This window comes from Rhinoraja longicauda, chromosome 18 (genome assembly GCF_053455715.1).
Source record: "Rhinoraja longicauda isolate Sanriku21f chromosome 18, sRhiLon1.1, whole genome shotgun sequence".
In the NCBI taxonomy this organism is placed as follows: Eukaryota; Metazoa; Chordata; class Chondrichthyes; order Rajiformes; family Arhynchobatidae; genus Rhinoraja; species Rhinoraja longicauda.
The window spans coordinates 19,050,585-19,075,539 of record NC_135970.1 but is presented as its reverse complement, the minus strand read 5'-3'; the positions used below and the strand labels follow the sequence as shown (position 1 = coordinate 19,075,539).

General features: G+C 44.2%; 1 protein-coding gene across 8 annotated transcripts in view; it reads right to left on the bottom strand.

Annotated features, from left to right (window-relative positions):
• Positions 1 to 4,072: 4,072 nt before the first annotated feature.
• myrf (myelin regulatory factor) overlaps positions 4,073 to 24,955 on the bottom strand; it is a 172,445-nt gene continuing 151,562 nt past the window's right edge. For 6 of the 8 annotated variants that reach the window (XM_078415233.1, XM_078415232.1, XM_078415235.1 and 3 more), the window contains 12 exons: positions 24,700 to 24,860; positions 23,916 to 23,988; positions 22,252 to 22,340; positions 21,781 to 21,846; positions 19,519 to 19,613; positions 17,482 to 17,673; positions 17,118 to 17,387; positions 15,936 to 16,023; positions 11,172 to 11,246; positions 9,833 to 9,935; positions 7,239 to 7,313; positions 4,073 to 4,434 (listed from right to left, as the gene is read on the bottom strand). In XM_078415233.1, the coding sequence (XP_078271359.1) occupies positions 4,348 to 4,434; positions 7,239 to 7,313; positions 9,833 to 9,935; positions 11,172 to 11,246; positions 15,936 to 16,023; positions 17,118 to 17,387; positions 17,482 to 17,673; positions 19,519 to 19,613; positions 21,781 to 21,846; positions 22,252 to 22,340; positions 23,916 to 23,988; positions 24,700 to 24,860 (1,374 nt within the window). In that variant the 3' untranslated portion in view covers positions 4,073 to 4,347. The remainder of the gene's footprint in view (positions 4,435 to 7,238; positions 7,314 to 9,832; positions 9,936 to 11,171; positions 11,247 to 15,935; positions 16,024 to 17,117; positions 17,388 to 17,481; positions 17,674 to 19,518; positions 19,614 to 21,780; positions 21,847 to 22,251; positions 22,341 to 23,915; positions 23,989 to 24,699; positions 24,861 to 24,955) is intronic. The other 2 variants (XM_078415240.1, XM_078415239.1) reach the window with 2 other exon arrangements.

The following is a 24,955-nucleotide window of genomic DNA, read 5'->3' as shown; positions in this document are numbered from 1 at the left end:
GGGTGGCTGCAACCAGGAATTGGACTCTTGTCTATCGGCCATTCCCTGAGTCAGTGAGAGGGAGTAAGTACTGGGTCACTTACTCTCAATGAGAGTTCCTTACTGCCGAGCTGGACAATCGAAAGCGCCACCGTTTTGGTCTCTCTTCCCACACTCAACCAAGTCACTAGCTCCTAGGGAAGGCTAGTTAAAATAAGGATTAACAAATTCTTTGTTGCAAACAAAGGAAAGATAAAGATAATCCAGTCTAATTCAGTAACAGTCATATTATATGCACTGGATACAGTATCTCGCGAGCTATTGCATCCCTACTAACAGACATGACCTTGCTTTTAAAACACCATTTACACGAGAGAATATTTACAACAATCACTCCAGACGACGGTTAAGGTTCAGAGATCCCAGATTATCCGGAAATTCGTTCAGACGCAGAGATTTATGGCACTTTGGGGAACAAGACGTGGGGTTTATAGGAAGACTCCTCTCCTCAAGAGTCAGCAGGCATGCACGCTGGTGGAGAATCGGTTCCCAATTTCTCCCCCTCCCCTTCGTCGATAGTTGAAGGACCTGTTTACTGTTGCGATTGATGGTGGTGCTAAATGATTTGGAGTGCTTTCCCTCCGTGGACTATTCGCTGTGTCGCGTTAATACCAGGGCCTTCAACTAAACTTTCCCTCTGGCCAACTACAAGCAACATTCCTCACTTTCAGCAGAATGAGTGTGACTTCATGGCGGGTTGTGCCCTCGCTGGGCAGCCCCGAGGTATCCTCAACAGACCCGTTGCACAAAGATCCATCCGGTCACAACAGCTTCATCTCCGGGTCCCACAGCTAAAAGCGGCCGTCACACATAGTCCCTATATTGTGGATATAATATAGGGACTATACAACCGTATAGTCATGATACAACCGTATTTAACAACACTTTGAGCCTATTCTTTAAAAGTGGTATTTTAAACGAGTTTAAAGTTTAGAGATACAACATGAAAACAGGTCCTGTGGCCCACTGAGTCCATGTGGATCACTGATCACCTATTCACACTAGTTCTATGTTATCCCACTTTCTCTTCCATTCTCATCAGCGTGCCTGCGTGAATCACCATTCTCATCGCATTTTAATCTCACAATTAGCAAAATAGCGCCTTTCAGGACATAAGGTTTGTCGCCTAGTGTGTTACATTTTAATCTCACAATTAGCAGGAAAAAAGCCTCCTTGAGCTGGAACTTTCTATGATCTGCTCCAATGCTAGCTAATGTAAGTCCACTTGCAATACAATTTAGGCAAAGTACAGGTCATTGCAAAGGAACAGTCAGGAGAACTATTGTCAGCCACGATCCAGTTAGATTTATACTTTAGAGATACAGCATGGAAACAGGCCCTTTGGCCTAGTGAGTCTGTGCTGACCATCGATCACACTAACACTATCCTACACACAAGGGACAATTTACAGAAGCCAATTAACCGACAAAGATGTGGGTCTTTGGAGTGTGGGAAGAAACCGGAATACCTGGAGAAAACCCATGCGGTCATGGGGAGAGTGTGCAACGTATAAACTCCCCACAGGCAGCACCCATTGTCAAGATTAAACCCAGGTGTCTGGCTCTGTAAAACAGCAACTCTACCTCTGCGCCACTGTGCTGCCCCATGTTCTGATAAATCATTTCAGACGTCCTGAAATATCAAATACCTTCTAGGTAAATGATTATAGAGCAGTGCAATTTGTGTTTTATACCAAATATTTTGGGTTAATGATACCGCAGTATGTTATACTGCCAGTAATAGTATCCTTGGTATTTGTACTTATCTGAAACACTGTAGGGGAGATGAGATGTTAGAGGGGAGGGTGTAACCCATACAATGATACTGCACAAGGTATTATAGTGGGAGGCATATCTGGGAGCAACATGGGTAAGATCAGAAATTTCATCAGACAAAAAGGGCACAAAGTGCTGGAGTAACTCAGCTGATCAGGCAGCATCTCTGGAGAACATGGATTAGTGATGTTTCGGGTGGAGACCCTCCTGAAGGAGCGTCTTGACTTGAAACATCATCTATCCGTGTTCTCCAGAGATGCTGCCTGACCTGCTGAGTTACACCAGCACTTTGTGCCCCTTTGTGTATTAACCAGCATCTGTAGTTCCCTGTTTCCACATTTCACCAGACAGTGCTGATTTTGTTTTACACAAGGGCCGCAGGGTGATCAGAAGGTGTTTCACTGAGTGTCAGAATAAATCAGCATTTCAATGAAGGTTAGGATATGTCTGAATTCTTGCTTGCAATGTTCATAGAGGCATGATTTCCAACAGCGAGATCCTTCTCTAACTCTAGAGCTAAAATACTTGAGGGATATTTGCCCAGTGTACTATTTTAAACATTTGTTTTGGAGTGTTTCAACATTATAGTTTATAACCAAGGTGAGGAATATTTTGAGTTAAATGCAGAATAAAGCTCCCTCTAACCTGTTCAACAAGATACCTCAGCCCCAAGCTTGGGAGTGTTCTCGACAGCCGTCCATTAAAATATTCCTTTAGCTGACGGAATCATCCTGTGACCAATTAGCAATGATTGGGGGCAATCTTGTGCTGTGTTTATCAAGCCCTTATATTTCAATTGCCCAATCTTGCTTCAAGTCGAACTGTTCCAGCCAGTAGGTTAAGACTATCATTTAATCAGTTTGAAACTGGTTACTGGAGGCAAAACATTAGGTGTAACTCCTTTCTGCTATCCAGTTCCTAATTTGATTGATCTTTCGTTGAGTATTGAACCCCCATAATATTAGCAAAGTGCTGAATGAGATGTAATTTATGAGATCCACTTTCCTTGCAGATTCTGAATCCCCAACATTCTCAATCTCTACATTTGAGGTGGGTTTCTATCCATAAATTTAATACAATTAGTTTTTTTGCTGTATTTTTAAGGCAATATACTACAAATATTATATGTTCGAGACATACTCAAATGAATGATGTAATATACAATAGTTTGAAGCTCACAATACACACCACAGGATCAATGCATTGCAATGGTAATATAATCAATTTTATATAATGCTCTGAATGTTACAGTGTACCAGCACCTTCAGAGACGGATGTGGCAGTGGTCAACTTATGAGTTTCCAGCATGAAAGCATTTAAATGATCTCATCTTTTATCCTTTGTAACCAAAAGTTTTTTTTTGTTTTTCTCCTGAGGAATAGATTAGCAGTTGGTTCAGACATTTTCCACTATTTCCATTAATTTAGTTGCTGGGCAAGTGTAAGATTATCACTCAGTATTGTACAAATGCATTAGTTTACTCATGGTCAGAAAGGATCAGTTTATCTCATTCCATTGCTTTGCATTGATTGATAACATGTATCTATTCCATTGTGTAACATGCATCTATTGCATTAATAGCATCCACTTCCTCATGAATGTGTCAACATTGATCCTATGCTTTTGTCCAGTTCCCCCTCATCAGCATCTCCCCGAGGTGCTGAATCTTGTTGAATTTCATTGCCCCTGAAACCAATAACCCCTCCAGTAGTATAGTCAAGTGAGGATTCTTCACATGAGAGCCATTTTACCACAGAAAGTGCTGTGACCCATTATAATCCTGTCCACACATGGATTTTGAAAAAGCGAGCAGCATTAGCAACATTTGACTGACTTTTTTCCCTTCCCTTTTACAGGGTGCTACAAGTAATTATAGTGTCCCATATGCAGCTGCAGCAGAGAGAATCCTGCAATAGGAACTGTTTTTACCGACAAAATGTGGAATGTCTAAATTCTATGTGATTGTTGCACCGAGGAATGTTAATGAAGACATCACCTGGTTACGAATGTCTCAGCATTGTTAATCCTATTTATTGCATAGCTGGGAAAATTTGGCTTTAATGCTGCAGTCCTAATCTTAAACTCAAAACGCACACACAAACTCAAGGACTCATTTGGTCTGAGCCATCATTTGCTGGCTTTAAAAAAAAACTGAATGGTGCCTTTTACAATAGTTTGTCCCACACAGAAAATGCAACCCTGAAATTTGTTTGTAGAAAAGAGAAAATTTCCCTCTCCCCCCCACCCCCCCAACCCCCACCTCTCTTTCGTTCATTGTTTTCTCTTTCTCTTCTTCATCCCACCCCCAGCCCCGTCCCTCACTCAAAGTGTAAAGGTTCCCGATCCAGCAGGAAGTGGTAAGTGCAGGCTGTAGATACATGGTGTGTGGCACAACTTCTCAATCACACCGATGTCTCCTTTGGTCAGACTGAGCAGCTACATTGTCCTGGACCAGGAAAGGTTCCTCGTTGACGATGGAGCTTCTGTAGAGGAATACAAGTGGTTTCTCTCACCGTGGAACCCCCCTTTCTGCTCAATTACAGGTTCGGTAGAAATGGAAGCTGTACTGTGTGAAGGAATCTCCCATGGATGTGCTCTCGCTACTGCATGTAGCCTGGTTCTGCAAAGAGGAGATAATAATCCTGTATGCCTGTCCTGCTCAATACAATTGTACCAACATGCAAGAAATACTCAAACACACAGATGTTACCTGACCTGCTGATTAACTCCAGCACTTTGCGTATTTTCTTTGTGTACCAGCATCTGCAGTTCCTTGTGTCTATGTGATATCAAGTCACACCAATATGCAAGAAATACTCACACACAGATAGCGGGGAGCATGATGTGCATTGAATCACATGCAGCTGACATTGTACCTGATGAGGTTTAGTTTAGTTTAGTTTAGAGATACAGCACGGAAACAGGCCCTTCAGCCCACTGAGTCCGTGCCGACCATCGATCCTCATACACTAACACTATCCTTCGCCCTAGGGACAATTTACAATTTTTTAACCGAAGCCAATTAACCTCCAAATCTGTATGTCTTTGGAGTGTGGGAGGAAACCGGAACACCTGAAGAAAACCCACGCGGTCATGGGGAGAATTTACAAACTCCATACTGATAGCACCCGTAGTCAGGATCGAACCCAGGTCTCTGGTGCTGGGAGGCAATGCTGTACCACCCTGCTGCCCTCTTGTGGTTCTCCAGTACTTCCCCATGCAATGCCACGAGATGCATTGAGGCAGAGGAGATTAGTTTAACCTGACATCATATAGATACAGATGCTGGTATACAAAATAAATACACAAAGTGCTGGAGTAACTCAGCAGGTCTGGCAGCATCACTGAAAAACATGGATAAGTGATGTTTGGGTTGTTTTGTTCCCGATCCGAAATGGGCCAGCAACGAAATAGCTGTAGAGTTCCTCATTTGGTGACAATTGGTTTTAATATCTCATCTGAAGGGACACGATCTAAAAACTTGAAGAAGGATCCCGACTCGAAACGTCACCTATCCATGTTCTCCAGAGATGCTGCCTGACCTGCTGAGTTACTCCAGCACTCTGTGAGTTATCTTGACATCATTCGGCACAGACAAAGTGCCTGTTCCTGTGCTGTACTGTAACTATCCATTAACTATATAATTTCCCCTGAAGCTCCTAATATTCTTTCCAGGTGAAGGCGTAATATATATTTATTTCTTCCTAGTCAGCATTGGCAACTTATAATTTGGATCCCTCCATGCACATAAGATCAAAAGCAGATTGGGTGACCCTTACGCAGAAGGCTTTCATGCTGTCGGTTAATGTCACCCTGTCATTTTAATTCACATTCCCATTCTCATTTTCTCCAACTAACTAACTGTGTTTTCTAACGGAGTTCTAGGTGAGTTCGAGGAACAGCACCTCAGTTTTCATCTGGACACACTGCAGCTTTTCAGTCTCGGTGTTACTGTGCTTAACAATTGTGGATAATAGTGTTTATATTTCAATATGCATCCCATTCATCTGTTAATTACTATTCCCATTACCCTCTACATTCGGCATGTAATATTGTTCCTATTGAGGAATATGAGGACTGTCATATGAGGAAAGATTGAAAAGATTAGGCTTGTATTCACTGGAGTTTAGAAGGATGAGAGGACTGGACAAGCTAGATGCAGGAAAAATGTTCACAATGTTGGGCGAGTCCAGAACCAGGGGCCACAGTCTAAGAATAAAGGGGAGGCCATTTAAAACTGAGGTGAGAAAAAACTTTTTCACCCAGAGAGTTGTGAATTTGTGGAATTCTCTGCCAGAGGGCAGTGGAGGCCAAATCACTGGATGGATTTAAGAGAGAGTTAGATAGAGCTCTAGGGGGAGAAGGTAGGCACGGGTTATTGATTGGGGACGATCAGCCATGATCACAATGAATGGCGGTGCTGGCTCGAAGGGCCGAATGGCCTCCTCCTGCACCTATTTTCTATGTTTCTTTTATTAACTCCTGCCTTCCATCCTACCACTGGAAATCATTTTATTTTTGCTATCCTTCCCTCATTTTCTGTATTATTTTATTTTGGATCCTTTTTCAATTCTGATAATTGATCATTGACTAGACACACTTAGACTGTTTCCCGTCTCTACAGATGCTGCCGGACCTGCTGTGTGTTTCTATCATTTTCTGTTTTCATTCAGATGGCCAACACCTAGAATATTTATTTCTCTCAAGATGGGCCACAAAGCAAAACATCCATTCCCTCCACAGATGCTGCCTGACCCGCTGAGTTCCACCAACACTTTGTGTTTCAATCGGAAATATTTTGCTTTTATGTTGTGACCCTGCTAGAGTTTTACATTCAGAGTCATTGGGAGTAGGGATTGTATGATTTATAAATATTTTCTGACATTAATTCAGCTTCTTCCTTTACAGAAGATGAACACAAAGTGTTGGAGTAACTCAGCAGATCAGGCAGCATCTCTGGAGAAAAGGAATAGGTGATGTTTTGAGTTGGAGCCCTTCTTCAGACTCATCCCTTTACAGATACAGTCTAACCTATTGAATATGTCCAGCATTTTCTGTTATTATATCCAGTGGTGTCATAGAATCACACAGCACTCTTTGGTCCCACCTGTCCTTGCAATAACCCTTGACACTTGTGAGCCCCTTGATTTAGTCATTTCATTTATGGGTATTCAAGAGCATCACAAGGAGGGACAAGGATTGGAAACAGAGCCGTTAGTTCTTTTAAGCTGGTGCTCAATTTATTCTCGAAACTCTGAAGGAAATTGCACACTGGCCAAATTTACGAAAGATTGTCAATTCTTTTGTCTTTTGGAAATATAACACATTCAGCAAGTTAGTAATATTATCAAGAATCCCTTTCAATTGGATTGAAGATTGTAAACGCCCCCTGAACTGTTTTAATGTCAGGTTCACAATACTCACTGGAGCAGCCACTCGGAAGTGATAGGTGACGTCATAGTACGGCCCGACCAGCAGTGGCCAGTTATGTGTTGTTCCCTGCAGGAGAAAGAGACGGTGAATACGATGGAAACATAATAGACTGCAATCCTGAGCAAAACACAAAGTGCTGGAGTAACTGCAGGTCAGGCAGCATCTGTGGATAGTCGAGGTTCAGTCTATTCAGACTGCATAGGCGATGTTTTGAGTCAAAACACTTCCTCAGACTAGATAGGTGACATTTTGGATCGGGACACTTCTTCAGACTGGGTAACAGTTTTGGTTAGGACCCAAAACGTCACCTGTCCATTCCCACCACAGATGCTGTCTGACCCACTGAGTTCCTCCACCACTTTGTGTTTCACTCATGGTAAATACAATGTTAACCTACATATGATTTCAAACTCTGCTTTTCTGCTTTGTATCAAGTATCAAATTCAGTGTTTATTGATCAGATTATGGAATCATTTTCATACAATTGGCAATAACCTTTGTTACCATGAAACAATATGTGACAACAATAAACCTTAACCTATTTAATGAAACTGCATGCTGATGCAAACCTATAGCTTTTCAGTGTTATTGGTGTTAAAGTGCTAACAAAATGCAGACTATACATTCTATGGGAGTAATTCGTCCAAAACATCAACATTATTAATGATATTATTGGCGAGTTGATTACATTGCCTTGTAAGCTGATAGTGCTGACACGATTTGTAGAAAAGATTAAGCTAAGGAAACAACATAATAGAAACAAAGCTCGATACAAAAAGCTGGAGTAACTTAGCGGGACAGGCAACATCTCTGGAGAGAAGGAATAGGTGACGTTTCGGGTCGAGACCCTTCTTCAGAGCTTTTCGGGTCTCGACCCGAAACACCAACCATTCCTTCTCGTGAGAGATGCTGCCTGTCCCGCTGAGTTACTTCAGCTGTTTGTGTCTATCTTCAGTTTAATCCAGCAACTGCAGTTCCTTCCTATACAATAGAAACAGAGCATTTCCTGAATCCTGGATGAGATATTTCCCAGCGATGGTGTTCCAGAGTGAAGATCTTTAATGATAATAGCACACTCAGGAATGATGGTACTCAATTCTGGGATGTAAAATCCCAGGAAGTTAGAGCCAGGTCCATGCAGTCCATCCCATAGAATCTGGTTATTTTCCTGGTTAGGGCAGAACGATGGCACAGCTGGTAGAGCTTCTGCCTCACAGCGCCAGAGACCCGGGTTCAATCCCAACATTGGCTGCAGTCCATGTGGAATTTGCACGTTCTCCTTGTGACTTCTTGGGTTTCCTCCTGTTTCTTCCCACATCCCAAAGACATGCAGATTTGTAGGTTAAGTGGACTTTTTATAACCTGCCCCTGGTGTGCAGGGATTTATTCACAAAATGCTGGAGTAACTCAGCAGGTCAGGCAGCATCTCGGGAGAGAAGGAATGGGTGACGTTTCGGGTCGAGACCCTTCTTCAGACTGAGGGTGGATGTGAAAGTGGGATAACACAAAACTAGTGTGAACAGATGATCGATGGTCAGCGTGGACTCACTGGGCCAAAAGACCTGTTTTCATGCTGTATCTTTCAATCAGTCAACATTCAATCTTCCAAAGGAGACGATGTCTGGCCATTCTAGTTGATAACCCAGAGGAGGTGAAATCAGTTACATTTGAATATTGAAATCTCCGCAGAAATGGATCATGTTGAGGATTCTGGAATTTTCCAAGGAAGGTGTTATTCAGGTTTCTCAAAGAACTCACAATGAGGTGCTCATAAAAGGCCCCAAGGTCAAATATTCCAGAAATACCTACCTACCTGAGATAATAGAGTCATAGTCATAGAGTGATACGGTGTGGAAACAGGGCCTTCGGCCCAACTTGCCCACACCGGACAACATGTTCCAGCTACACTAGTCCAAGTCTAATATGCTTATCATATCAAATTACTAAAGAAAGCAATTGCAAAGAATTGTAGATGTAGCTTGGTCCATCAGCAAACCAGACTTCCTACCATTGACTCCAACTACATTTCATGCTGTCCCGGTAAAACAGTCAACATAATCAAAGACTTGTCACACCCCGGCCATTCCTTCTTCTCCCCACTGACAGGAGGTACAGAAGCTTGAAAGCGTACACCACCAGACTCAGGAACAGCTTCTTCCCCTCTGTTATCAGGCTTCTGAACAGTCCTTCCATAAGCTGGGGTATTGTCTGATTCACTTCTTCCCTATTGAGGACATTGGACTTTGTCTCTGGAATTGATGCTCTACAATGCTGAGACCTATATTCTGCACTCTGTATACCCTTACCCTTACCTAGTGTACTTACATTCTGCACTCTGTATACCCTTACCTAGTGTACTTAAATTTAACTTGGTTGTATTTATGAATAGTATTATCTGATTTGATTGGATTACATACAAATAATGTTTTTCACTGTATCTCAGTACACGTGATAATAATGAACCCAAACCTAAACTTGATCTCTAGAATAGTTTACTAGTAATAGCTGAATGAACAGCAGTGTTTTAAAGTCACGGAGAGTATGTAATTAAAAAAAAGTTACACACTACTGCTTTTAGCCTTTACCTGGGTTGTTGATGTGTCCATTTTCAAGCCAGTATTTGATATAGTCTCACATAAGTTGCCATAGTTAACGCTACACAGGTAAACAACAAGAGGTGAAGTGGTCCTACAAAGGCAAAAAAAAGGAATCATGTAAGTGTAACAGCTAGACATACAGTAATGTCTGTACTTTACTTCAGAGTTCAAATTGAATCCAGACTGCAGGAAACCTGCTCACTGTTGCTTCGAGGGGTCTATGTGAATTAAGACACAAGAGACTTGTTTCCTTGATGAAGGAATCTGAAACAACACGTAATCTAGTGTCGGAGGAACATAGTGGAGGAACTCAGTGGGTTCAACAGTATCTATCGGGAAGTTGGGGGGGGGGGGGGGGGTGCTGTGGAGACTTTTGCAGGATTTTTGATCCTGAAGGTCGACAATTCCTTCCTTTCCTCCTACAAGTGCTGCTCAACCCACAGTGTTTTGCCAGCAGGTTATTTGTTGCCCTTTACTTTACTTTACTTTAGAGATACAAGTGTGGAAACAAGCCCTTTGGCCAGCCGACTCCACACTGACCACCGATCACCCTGTACACTAGCACTATCACACACACTAGGGACAATTTACAATTTTACCGAAGCCGATCAACCTACAAACCCACAGGTCTTTGGAGTGTGGGAGGAAACCAGAGCACCGGGGGAAAACCCACGTGCTCACAGGGAGAACAGGGAGAACGAACGTGCAAACTCTGTACAGACAGCACTTGTAGTCAGGATCGAACCCGGGTCTCTGGCGCTGTAAGGCAGCAATTCTACCGCTGCGCCACTGTGCCACATTAATGTTGCCCTATGTGTATAAATTCTGACACAAAGTGCTGGAGTACTCAGCGGGTCAGGCAGCATCTCTGGAGAACATGGATAGGGTCAGGACTCATCGGATCGGTGGAAGGGTCCCGACCTAAAAAAATGGCACCTGTCCATGATATTCAGAGATGCTGCTTGTCCCGCTGAGTTACTCCAGCACTTTGTATCTTCACTTCTGTAAACCAGCATCTGTACTTCCTTGCACTCTGAATCAATTCTGAGGCAGTCTCAACCAGTTCTCATTGAACACGTACAAGAAAGAATACAAAGTGATTGAGAAGTTCATAAGTTCATACATCATCGTTGCAGAATCAGGCCATTCGGCCCATTGAGTCTACTCAGCCATTCAATCATATTCAATCATCTATTTTTCCCTCTCAACCCCATTTTCCTGCCTTCTCCCCGTAGCCCGTGACACCCATACTAATCAAGAATCTGTTCATCTCCGCCTGCTCACTACACAAACAGCCATTCCACAGGCAAGAAAGCACGTCACGTACTTCATCCGCAGCATGATGGTGGTGTCCATGGACGTGGTCTTGCTGACTGGGATTGAGTAGGTATAATTCCCTGAGCTACAGAGGAGAGAAAAGGATAACAGTGTGTGAGCAGATAGCAGCAGATCCAAACTCAACAACCTCACAAACTAAAAGGGTTTCCAATAGTGTAATAAAAAGACACTGCAGACACTGGTTTATACCAAAGGTAGGCACAAAGTGCTGGAGTAACTCAGCGGGTCAGGCAGCATCTAGAGAACATTTGTAGGTGACTTTTTGGGTCGGGATCCTTCTTCAGATTGATTGTAGTGGGGAGTGGGGGGGGGGGGGGGGGGGAATGGAAACTTGGGGCCAGCAACAGATGACCCCAGGCAAGGAGGTTGCCTGATAGGTTGATTTTAGGCTAGAGATCTGATAGGTTGATTGTTGGCTAGAGGGTTTCCTATAACATTGTAACCCTTTTAAGCATCGATTTAGTAGTTAATTAAGACCACCTCACTGGGGTTTGATGGGTGACTTTTAGTTTAGTTTAAAGATACAGCATGAAAACAGGCCCTTCGGCCCACCCTTCATCACCCGTTCACATTAGTTCTAGGTTTTCTCACTTTCACATCCACACTACACAATAGGGAACAATTTACTGAGGCCGCTTAATCTACAAACCCGCCACTTTTGGGATGTGGGAGGAAACATAGAAAATAGGTGCAGGAGTAGGCCATTCGACCCTTCGAGCCAGCACCGTCATTCAATACAATCATGGTTGATCATCCAGAATCAGTACCCTGTTCCTGCTTTCTCCCCATATCCCTTGATTCCGTTAGCCCTAAGAGCTATATCTAACTCTCTCTTGAATACATCCAGTGAATTGGCCTCCACTGCCGTTTGTGGCAGAGAATTCCACAGATTCACAACTCTCTGGCTGAAAAAGATTTTCCTCATCTCAGTCCTAAATGGCCTACCCCTTCTTCTTAAACTGTGAACCCTGGTACTGCACTACCTCATTAAATGCAGAGGTATTTAATATCATGAGGGGCACAGATAAGGTTGATAGACCCAGTGCAGAGTGGTTCAAAACTAGAAGGTGAGAGAGGTAAAAGATTTGAAAGGGGCCTGAGGGGCAATGGAATGAGCTGGCATAGGAAGTGATAGTGATGGGTACAATTAGAACTTTTAAAAGACTTTTGGACCGGTGCATGGATAGAAAAGATGTAGAGGGACATCATCCAGATGGGACTAGCTCTGGTCGGCAGGGACGGGAGGGTCCAATGGGCCTATTTCCATGCTGTATAACTCCACGAAAATGACTCATATCCATACAACCATGGAAACCATATTCTTTACTTTCTCTGCCTTGCCTTGTTCTCAAAGAGAGGAGGAACAAACCATTTAAATTCTCTGTGAATAAGATATCTGGGTCAATTCTTCATCCACTGTTTTATGCTTAGAACAATTTGCTCAAGTTTTTATCTGTGATGTGGATTGTCATTTCTCACACAGTTTGGCTGAAAATGTCTGTTTTCTATACCCCTGAAAGACATTGGTAAATGGGCTTAAGGTGAGGGGGGAAAGATTTAGTAGGAACCCGAGGGGCAATTTTTTTACTCAATGGGTGGTGGGTAAATGGAACGAGCTGCTGGAGGAGCAGAGGCAGGAACTATCATAATATTTATAAAACATTTGGACGGGTACATGGATAAGTTCAGAGGGATATGGGCCAAACATAGGCCAGTGGAACGAGTGTAGATGGGGCATGCTGGTCGGCATGGGCAGATTGGGCCAAATGGCCTGTTTCCACCTTGATATAACTATAATTAGTTTGCCTTTCGTGATATCTGGAAGTTTTAATGTTCGCCATTATTGACAACAGTTTTCTGTTTCAGAATTTTTTAGAACCAAATTAGCATTTCCTTGCTGGAGTGGTTAGATTTGCATTCACGTCGCTGGATAATTAGATTGGGTCTCAGGATCACTGGTCCATGTCCAAGATCATCAAGCCACCACCTGCCTCATAGCATCCATTCACATTAGGCAGGAAATGGTGTTGGGTAGACTAATGGGACTGAAGGCTGATAAATCCCCAGGGCCTGATGGTCTGCATCCCAGGGTACTTAAGGAAGTGGCTCGAGAAATCGTGGACGCATTGGTGATCATTTTCCAATGTTCTATAGATTCAGGATCAGTTCCTGTGGATTGGAGGGTAGCTAATGTTATCCCACTTTTTAAGAAAGGAGGGAGAGAGAAAATGGGAAATTATAGACCAGTTAGCCTGACATTGGTGGGGAAGATGCTGGAGTCAATTATAAAAGAAGAAATTGCGGAACATTTGGATAGCAGTAACAGGATCGTTCTGAGTCAGCATGGATTTACGAAGGAGAAACCATGCTTGACTAATCTTCTGGAATTTTTTGAGGATGTAACTCGGAAAATGGACAAGGGAGAGCCAGTGGATGTAGTGTACCTGGACTTTCAGAAAGCCTTTGAGAAGGTCCTAATAGGAGATTAGTGGGCAAGATTAGAGCACATGGTATTGGTGGTAGGGTGCTGACATGGATAGAAAATTGGTTGGCAGACAGGAAATAAAGAGTAGGGATTAACGGGTCCTTTTTAGAATGGCAGGCAGTGACTAGTGGGGTACCGCAAGGCTTGGTGCTGGGACTGCAGCTATTTACAATATACATTAATAACCAAGATGAAGGGATTAAAAGTAACATTAGCAAATTTGCGGATGACACAAAGCTGGGTGGCAGTGTGAACTGTGAGGAAGATGCTATGAGGATGCAGGGTGACTTGGACAGGTTGTGTGAGTGGGCAGATGCAAGGCAGAGGCAGTTTAAAGTGGATAAATGTGAGGTTATCCACTTTGGTGGTAAGAACAGAAAGGCAGATTATTATCTGAATTGTGTCAAGTTAGGAAATGGGGAAGTACAAAGAGATCTGGGTGTTCTTGTTCATCAGTCACTTAAAGTTAGCATGCAGTGAAGAAAGCTAATGGCATGTTGGCCTTTATGACAAGAGGAGTTGAGTATAGGAGCAAAGAGGTCCTTCTGCAGTTGTACAGGCCCCTAGTGAGACTGCACCTGGAGTACTGTGTGCAGTTTTGGTCTCCAAAGGACATTCTTACTATTGAGGGAGTGCAGCGTAGGTTCACTAGGTTAATTCCCGGAATGGCGGGACTGTCGTATGTTGAAAAACTGGAGCGACTAGGCTTGTATACACTGGAATTTAGAAGGACGAGAGGGGATCTTATTGAAACATATAAGATTATTAAGGGATTGGACACGTTAGAGGCAGGAAACATGTTCCCAATGTTGGGGGAGTCCAGAACGAGGGGCCACAGTTTAAGAATAAGGGGTAGACCATTTAGAACGGAGATGAGGAAAAACCTTTTCAGTCAGAGAGTTGTAAATCTGTGGAATTCTCTGCCTCAGAAGGCAGTGGGGGCCAATTCTTTGGATGCTTTCAAGAGAGAGCTAGATAGAGCTCTTAATGATAGTGGAGGTATTTATTTGACAAAATGCTGGAGTAACTCAGCAGGTCAGGCAGCATCTCAGGAGAGAAGGAATGGGATAGCGATAATGATTACGGAGTCAGGGGGTATGGGGAGAAGGCAGGAACGGAGTACCTATTGTCAATGATCAGCCATGATCACATTGAATGGCGGTGCAGGCTCGACGGGCCAAATGGCCTACTCCTGCATCTATTGTCTACTGCCTATTGTTGTAATCCGCTGATTCCACTTTAGATGGAAAGAGCGGAAGGAAGGTTTACAAGGATGTTGTCAGGACTCGAGGGCCTGAGCTATAGAGAGAGGTTGGGCAGGCTAGGACTTTATTCCATGGAGCACAGGAGGATGAGGGGTGATCATAAAGAGGTATATAAAATTATGATGGTAATAGATATGGTAGATGCACAGCGTCTTTTACCCAGGGTAGGAGATTCAAGAACCAGGCAATATAGTTTTAAGGTGTGAGGGAAGAGATTTAATAGGAAACTGAAGAGCAACTTTTTAACACAGAGGGCGGTGGGTAAATGGAACAAGCTGCCATTGTGGAAGTTGAGGCAGGTACTCTCACAAGATTTAAAGGATATTTGGACAGGTACATGGATCAGAAAGGTTTAGAGGGATATGGACCAAGTGCAGGCAGGTGGGACTGGTGGTAGATGGAGCATCATATCATCATATCATATCATATACATACAGCCGGAAACAGGCCTTTTCGGCCCTCCAAGTCCGTGCCGCCCAGCGATCCCCGTACATTAACACTATCCTACACCCACTAGGGACAATTTTTACATTTACCCAGCCAATTAACCTGCATACCTGTACGTCTTTGGAGTGTGGGAGGAAACCGAAGATCTCGGAGAAAACCCACGCAGGTCACGGGGAGAACGTACAAACTCCTTACAGTGCAGCACCCGTAGTCAGGATCGAACCTGAGTCTCCGGCGCTGCATTCGCTGTAAAGCAGCAACTCTACCGCTGCGCTACCGTGCCGCCCATCATGAGCAGCATGGGGCTGGTTCGACGTTGTATGACTCTATGGTTGTAATCTACAGGTGATTTTGACCTGAGATATACCTTTGCAATTCCTGGTATTCCTCTGATGTTGAACAAATTTAGGCGCCATCCAGTTAAAATGTGGGTGATGTGCAGTCGATTAACAGCACTGTGAATTCCAGCTTTGTTAACTTTGTCCAGCTTTAACCCAGACATTGGACTTCATTTTGGTCACCACATTAAGGGTTTGGTGCTGCTGCTATCTCTTACCTGCAGGATGCCTGTGTCAGACAGTACTGCTCCGTGATCTCCAGACCAGTCTCCACAATCTGGATCGAAGATAAGGTGATGTTCTGCCCTTGAAGGAGAGGAAAACAGAGAGGCGATTACTACCTGCTCATTGACATGCATATGTGCATGATGTAGAGTATGTTGTCTACATGCGGGGGCATAAACATGAAGCTGGGCATGCGTGGTATGTAGTTCTCATGTTACTGCAGCGAGCATGCTAAATCAAAGACTTGTCCCACCCCGGTCATTCCTTTTCCTCCCCGTTCCCGCCAGACAGAAGATACAGAAGCTTGAAAGCATGGACCACCAAACTCAGGAATAGCTTCTTCCCCTCTGTTATCAGGATACTGAACAGTCCTTCCACAAGCCAGGGCACTGTCCGCTTCACCTCTACCCTATTGAGGACATTGGACTTTATCGCAGGAACTGATGCGCTATAATGCTGAGAACTATATTCTGCACTCTGTATCTTCCCCTTTGCTCTACCGATTGCACTTGAGTTTGGCTTGATTGTATCTATGTATTGTATTATCTGACAATTGGATGAACAAAGCAAAACAAGACTTTACTATAAGCATGGCAATAATAAAACTAAACCTGTGTATTTATAGTGCAAAGAACTAGTATAGTATTTCCGTTGATTGGAGAGAAAGCAATGAAAAGCTTTTCACTGCTCCTTGGTATACATGACAGTAAACTAAACTGGTAGTGCAGTATATAAATACCTTTTCTAGAACAGTGTATCCAAAATATAAGATGAACAAAAACACGGTCAATCATGGATAGTGCGGTACAGTGGCGCAGCTGGTAGAGCTGCTGCCTCACAGTGCAGAGACCCGGATACAATCCCGACCCTGGGTCTTGTGTATTTCTGTGTGGTGTTTGCACGTTCTTCCTGTAACCATGTGGGTTTTCCCCGGGTGCTCCTGTTTCCTCCCACATCCCAAAGACATGCCGGTTAGTAGGTTAATTGGCCCTCTGTAAATTGATCCCAGTGTCCGGGTCTCTGCCACTGTGAGGAAGCTTTTCACTGTACCTCAGTACACAAGATAATAGTAACCTAAACTAAATGAAACTTGTTCCGTTTCAGGACATGGGACAATAAAACACTCTTGACTTGTCTCCTGCGTGAGAAAGAGCAGCAGAAGGGCTGGGACTCACAGTCTTTGTTGCTGTTGGTCGTATCTGACTGCTTGAAGCTTCTCTGTCTTCGTGCCCTGAGCCCAGGTAGTTTATTCTGCGTGCTGGTGTAGTGAGGAGGGAACTTTGATTTGCCGTGGATGTTGGGGATCTGCGGTGGTGAAGGACTGTAATTGTTTGAGCCTCCAGTCCCTGCCCTGGGAGCCATCTGCCTCACGTTATACTCCTTCTGATTCTCGTTTACCGACGATTTGGCTTTGATGTTGCTGGTGTAGGACGGGCCAGTCTGATCTGAAATCACCCAGAATATTAAACAGAGATCCCCGGCGGTTTTTAATGAGTGAAACAAATAAATTAGGTGCGTGTTACTGAAGATGACACTTACCAGCTGTGGAATGGTTAGTGCTAGCTGGAGAAGGGGTCAGTGGGACAGTGGTGGCTGGCAGGATGCTACTTGTGGGTGGATTTGTAGAGTTAAGGGGGCAGCACAATACTTCACATGGAGAAGTGTGGCATAAACTAAGTGGACGGAGGAATTGGGAACTGGAAGCAGGAGAAGCAGGTGAAGGTACAGCAACTGCAAATAGAAAGAAAGTGTTTGCAACGGAACCAGTGATTCAAGTACAGCAACGACAAACTCTATTAATACAATTACAATGCATGTGCGCTTCTGGGAACTACACATACAAGAATTATTCCAAACAATGCTAAATAAGTAAAAGGAAACATTCCCACCCTTTTATAACCCTTTTATAAGTCGCTGGGCGTGTATATCTCCATTGAAGACCTGTCCTGGGCCCAGAACCGGGATCAAACCCAGGTCCCTGGTGCAGCAGTAGAGTTGCTGCCTTACAGCGCCAGGGACCTGGGTTTGATCCTGACTACGGGTGCTGTCTGTACAGAGTTTGTACGTTCTTCCCATGTGGGTTTCCTCCCAGAGCTCCGGTTTCCTCCCACACTCCAAAGACGTGCAAGTTTGGAGCTTAATTGACTTTGGGAAAGATTGTAAATTGTCCCCAGTGTGTAGGATAGTGCTAGTGTATGGGGGATCGCTGTTATAAGAGAATTTTACCTGAACAGTCTGTGATCCAGAGCTGTGGCCTATTTAAATTCCCACATGCTTAACCGACAGCGCTCTGTTTAAACCTCTGCGCGCCAAACCGGCAACGCTCTGTGTATTACCTTTACCCCAAGTCTGTATTGCTGTGTGTATTGCTTTGTGAGCCAAGTCTGTAGCACTGTGTGTGTATTGCCTTTACCCCAAGTCTGTATTGCTGTGTGTATTGCTTTATGAGCCAGTCTGCAACTGATAGTACTTTGTTTCCAAAGAGGGGGGGCTTGCTCGGATGCAATCCTCTGCCATTGGGTGCAGTTTAAATTTGAGAGCAGAGCTATTGGCCATGACTTACTGGCGGTCATTTCAACACCTGATTTCTTACCTGTATAAAGGCAGGTGCCAATAAGCCAGAAGTTAGTTCAAGTTTATGTATGAGAGGGGTTCACCGACGGGCTGAGTCGCGATCAGCGCCGCGGATGGAGGCAGAGAGAGAGACATGTGTTGCTGTAAACCGGACCCCACGCATACCAGGACAAGTATTCTTTTTGTTCTCTCTCTTGCCAATGCAACTGATCTGCAACTAAGCAGGCGAGTGAGCCTTTTTCTGTTCTACTAGTCAGATCCTTGAACCTGTTCCCTTGTAACTATCGCTGGTCAGTGTGGTGGGCTGAAGTACCTGTCCGCTCTGTATCTCTAAACTGAACTAAACACTCATGCCATCATAAAGAAAACCCATCACTGCCTTTACTTCCTTAGAAGATTGAGGAGATTCGGTATGTTGATGAATACTCCCTTGACCTTCCTCAGGCGTACGGGAAAGAGCATATTGACTGGTTGCATCACGGCCTGGTTCAGCAATTTGAATGGCCAGGAATGAAAGAGATTACAAAAAGTGGTGAACACTGCTCATCCTGGGTACCGACCTCCCCATCATCGAAAGGATCTATAGGAGGCACTGCCTCAAAAAGTCATCAGCTAGTATCATCGAGGACCCACACCACCCCAGCCATGCTCTCATTTCACTCCTGCCTTCAGGAAGACGGTATAGGTGTCTGAAAACCGCGACTTCCAGGTTCAAGAATAGCTTCTTCCCAACAATCAAAGGCAATTGAATGCTACAAACATCTGCACCTCACTTGAACTCGTACCTGTTTCTCCCCTCCCACTAGCCCCCTCCTACATTCCTTCCATTGGCTTCACAATTTCAATACTTTTGTCTCACAATTGCCGTTTTATTTTCTGCCCCCACCCCCCAATCAGTCTGAAGAAGTGTCCCAACTCAAAACATCACCTTTCCATGTCATGCAGGGATGCTGCCTGACCTGCCAAGTTACTCCAACACTTTGTGTCCTTTTGTTAACCTACCAAGCTGTTGTGCTCCAACAGTCCCATGCCAGTCCAGAGGTGTAGGCCAGTGGTTTCCTGCTGGGGTTGCTTCTGGGTTTACATTTCCAAAAGGTCTGAACATAGAACAGTTTTACACATAGTTACATAGTGAGCAAACAAAGCTGGCAAATGCAATTTAGCAGAATGGTTGGCACGGTGGCGCAGAGGTAGAGTTGCTGCCTTACAGCATTAGGGACTCGGGTTCAATCCTGACTACAGGTGCTGTCTGTACAGTTTCTACGCTCTCCCTGTGATGGCGTGGGTTTTCTCTAGGTGCTCCGGTTTCCTCCCACATCCCAAAGACTTGCCGGTTTGTAGGTTTATTGGCTTCTGTAAACTGTTCCTAGTGTGTAGGATAGAACAGGTGAACGGGTGATCGCTGGTCTGCATGGACTTAGTGGGCCGAAGGGGCCTGTTTCTACGCTGTATCTCTAAAACCAAAACTAAAGATCCTCAACTACCTATACTTCCATAGTCAGGCTGTGGGATTAACAAGAGAATTATCAATGAATGGTCATGGTGTGCTGAGATTTTCCAGTGCCAAAATATATATATTTAATGTGAATTCAGGCATCTTGGTCGGCATGGGCAAGTTGGGCCGAAGGGCCTGTTTCTATGCTGCATGACACTGTGACTCTCTATGGACGTTCACATACAGCTCACAGTTCTCTGGAGCTCTGACCAAGAGAAGTTGTCATCGAGTCATACAGCACGGAAACAGCTCCTTCACCCGAACCCATCCATGCTGACCAAGATCCCCCATCTAAGCTAGTCCCACCTGCCTGTGTTTGGCCGATATCCCTCTAAACCTTTCCTATCCGTGTACCTGTTCAAATGTCTGAAGAAGTGTCCTGACCTGAAACGTCACCTATCCACATTCTCCACAGATGCTGCCTGACCTGTTGATTTACTCCAGCACTTTGTGCTCAAACGTCTTTTAAATGTTGTTATACTATGTGTGACAATAAAAGACCTTTGAACCTTTGAACTACCTGTTTCCACTACTTTCTCTGGTAGCTCTTCCATAAACCTACCACTCTCCGAGTGAAAATAAGTTGCCCCTTAAATCTTTCCCCTCTCATCTTAAACATGTGTCCTCTGGTTCTTGATACCTCTACCCTGGGTGTCTATGTACCTATCCAAATGTCTTTAAATTTTGTTATAGTACCTGCCTTAACTACATCCTTTGGCAGCTCTTCCATGTACCCACCACCCTCTGAGTGAAAACATTGTTCTTCTGGTTCCTATTAAATCTTGTCCCTCTCATGTTAAACTCGTGTCCTTTGCTTCTTGATTCCCCAAAATTTAGTTCAAGTTCAAAAACATTTTATTTGTCCCCATGGGGCAATTTACAAAGGCACGTAGAGTAGTACAAAAACTATTGGGGGGGGGATTAGCAGGGTGAGCAGCGCGACAGGGGTGGTTGGGAGATGAGGAGCTGAACAGCCTTGGGGACAAAGGTTGCCCTTCTCCTCTGTGTCCTACAGCCTGGGCAGCCAAGCCGGCGTCCTGAGGGGAGCCACTCAAACGCAGAGAACAGGACGTGGGAAGCACTTTGTGCATTCATGATCCTAGATGTTCAGCCATTGAGTATATTCAAGGACAAAAATCTTAGGAACATGGGTTGCAGCAGAAAATTGGATCAGGTGAAGGAGTATCCAATGATAGAACATTGTGTGCACATGTGTTTATGTGCGCATTCATGTGTGCACACTCACGCACCATATGTGTGCATGCATGATGCAAACAACAAAGACGACAACATCGTCTATGGTCCAATTTCTATATGAAGGACCTTGAGTTGATCAAGGCATTGTTAATTTTCGAGAAACCTGTCCCTAAAAAAGGGGAACAATTCTTTGGTTTCTTAGGACCTTTGTGCTCAAGGACACGGTAGCGTAGCGGTAGAGTTGCTGCTTTACAGCGAATGCAGCGCCGGAGACTCAGGTTCGATCCTGACTACGGGTGCTGTACTGTAAGGAGTTTGTACGTTCTCCCCGTGACCTGCGTGGGTTTTCTCCGAGATCTTCGGTTTCCTCCCACACTCCAAAGACGTACAGGTATGTAGGTTAATTGGCTGGGTAAATGTAAAAATTGTCCCTAGTGGGTGTAGGGTAGTGTTAATGTGCGGGGATCGCTGGGCGGCACGGACTTGGTGGGCCGAAAAGGCCTGTTTCCGGCTGTATATATATGATATGATATGATATGACATCTTGATTAAGGAGTCAACCATTCACTTACCCATCAGCATCTGCACCATCATCGTTTCGCAAGTTTAGCACGTAAAGAGTGGACATGGATATTACGCTGATGAGGAAAAAGAAAACAGGTTAGTTCAAATCTCAATTTAAGTACATAGAACGTGGAACAGTACAGCACAGGAACGGGTTCAATGTCCGTGCCGAATTTTATGCCGTGATAAATTAATCTCATCTGCCTGTGCATGATCCATTGATGGGAGATTGGTGGGAGTCTGGGTGGAGCCCAGGGGAGGGAGGGAGGGGAGTTCTAAGTGAATATAGAACTCACTTTGTTCAGTGTGACATGAGTGTTCCTCTGTGATTGGCTTCGGTAACATTGTAAATTGTCCCTAGAGTTTGGGATGGTTCTAGTGTGTGAGGTGGTCGATGGTTGGTGTGGACTCGGTGGGCCGAAGGGCCTGTTTCCGCACTGTATCTCTAAAGTCTAAAGTCTATAAGTCTTAGCACTTACCTGAAGGCCATGATGACAACCAGAGCGATGATGGTGCCCTGCAGGAACTTCTGGCTAAGGCAACCTTGCTCTGTTGGGTTAGATGGAGCCTGGAAATGGAAACATAGATGGTTTTCGTTAGGAGGCAGTTTGCGTTCTGGTACACGGTCACCTGAACTGTCATTGCAGATAGTTTTAAAGTCATGGAGTTGATGTCAGTCAGTTTTCAGAAACCTTTTCCCAATTCCCTTCCAAATCTCCTGAGTTTGCTGTCAGAACATCATCAGTTACAAGACATTTAGAATTTAGTACACTGTGAGTTTAGTTTTAATTTATGAAATGGTGGTTTTCCTTCCCACATTCCAAAGAAGTGCAGGTTTTATTGTGATTGTGATTGTGTGATTGTGATTGTTTGTACGTTAATTGGCTTCTGTAAATTGTCCCTAGTGTGTAGGATAGAACTAGTGTACGGTGTGGACTAGGTGGGCTGAAGGGCCTGTGTCCCTGCTGTATCTCTAAAACTAAAGCGAAAACTAAGCTGGTAGAGTTGCTGCCTCACAGCGCCAGAGCCCATAACTCGATCCGGACTTCAGGTACTGTCTGTGTGAAGTTCATACATTCTCCCTGTGACCGCGTGATTTTTCTTCGGGTACTCCCATTTCCTCCCACATCCCAAAGAAGTGCAGGTTTGTAGGGTCATTGGCCTCTGTAAATTGCCCCTGGTAATTAGGGAGTGGATGGGAAAGTGGGATAACATAGAACAAGTGTGAGTGGATGATCGATGATCAGTGTGGACTCGGTGGGCTGAAGGGCCTGTTTCCAAGCTGTATCTCTAAGACTAAAATTAAAACAAATGAGTTATTTTAACCTCAGACTAGTTTCTTGGATTATTAAAAATATTTGGGTGAGAACAATTAAACAGAAGTAGATCCAGCAGTAATCATAGAGTTAAAGGTAACAAAAGTAGACCAAGATGAGTTAGAAGACTTTATACTTTAGACTTTGGAGATACAGCGTGGAAACAGGCCCTTTGGCCCACTGAGTCCACACTGACCAGAGATGCCTGTACACTAGCACGACTCTATGCACTAGGGACAAATTATAATGTTACTGAAGCCAACTAACCCCCAACTCTACATGTCTTTGAAGTGTGGGAGGTAACCCGGAGCACCCAGAGAAAACCCAAGCTGGCACAGGGAGAACGTACAAACTCCTTACAGACAGTACCCATAGTCAGGGTTGAACCCGGGACACTGGCGCTGTGAGGCAGTAACTCTGCCGCTGCACCACTGTGCCGCTCAAGAGAGGCAAAGATTTATTTTGAATATTTTGTAATCAAGACATGGCTAGGATGGGATTGATTCCTTACTTCTAGTTGTCTCGATTGATACAATCACAGCAAGGATTGTTAGAGCACACGAAGCCTCACACAGGATCAGAAAGGGTTAGGGTTGCTAGTTTCCCTCTCTAAACAACATTTGTGAATCAGTTGTTATTTACCCCAGTTGTTGACACCCCAACAGAATTTAATGATTAAGTCTCCAATTTTTTATAAACTGAATTCAAATACATAAACTACTCTCCTAGGATTTGAACAGCTATAAACACTTACAGAATGAAATATCAAAATACAGAGATTGGGTATAATTCACAATTTAAATCCTTACCATTCTCTGCATCCTTACCTTGTCACCAATCTTTGGATGCCTCTTCTTATGTTGCCCACTTCCAGCCCGACTAAAATGGCTGCCCGTTTGGCTGTAAAAAAAAAAAAATGTTTTCTAAATGCAATGCTTCATATGTATTCTTCTTGAATGTATCTTGCTCAGGGAACTGGTTGTACCAAGAGTAGTAATCCGAGACCGCAAGAGATTGCAGAGAGTCATGGACGTAGCCTAGACCATCACGTGAACCAATCTCCCTTCCATTGACTCCATCTGCACTTCACGCTGCCTCAGCAAGGCCACCAGCATAATCAAGGGCCAGTTTCACCCTGGACACTCTCTCTGCTCCCCTCTCCCATCAGGCAAGAGGTGCAGAAGTTTGAAAACGCACACCTCCAGATTCAGGGACAGTTTTTTCCCAGCTGTTATCAGGCAACTGAACCACCCTATCAACAACTAGAGAGTTGTCCTGACCTCCCATCATCTACCTCATTTGAGACCTTCAAACAATCTTTAATCGTATTTTACTGGACTTTGTCTTGCACTAAACGATATACCCTTTATCCTGCATCTGTACACTGTGGACAGGTTCATTGTTATCATGTATAGTCCCAAAATGCCACCTGTCCATTCCCACCTCAGATGCTGCTTGACCCACTGACGTCTTCCAGCGTGTTGTTTCTTGATTAAGTACTATCCAGCCTATTTTGACTTGGAAAGGTATTCAGCTAAATCACAAACTGTGGTCAGGCTGAAGCCCACCCAAGGTCCCTCGTCTCCCAATGTTCTGGCTGCATTCCTGTACCTCATTGTCCCCCCACTGACAGTGGACTTCATGCTGTCCAGACGCTTTAACCGGGCCAGTTTACGACTCCATGTCTCCAGTTCGTTAATCCGTGTCTCGAGGTTGTCAGTTAGTTTACAAAGCTCCTTGACTGCCCCTACATTCTCCATGAAAATCCGTTCCTGCATGGACAGAATTGGAAAGGAAAAGCAAAAAGGCAAGCATAAAAATTAAGGAGAATGGGTATTATACTGTCACAGTTATTATGGCATTACAT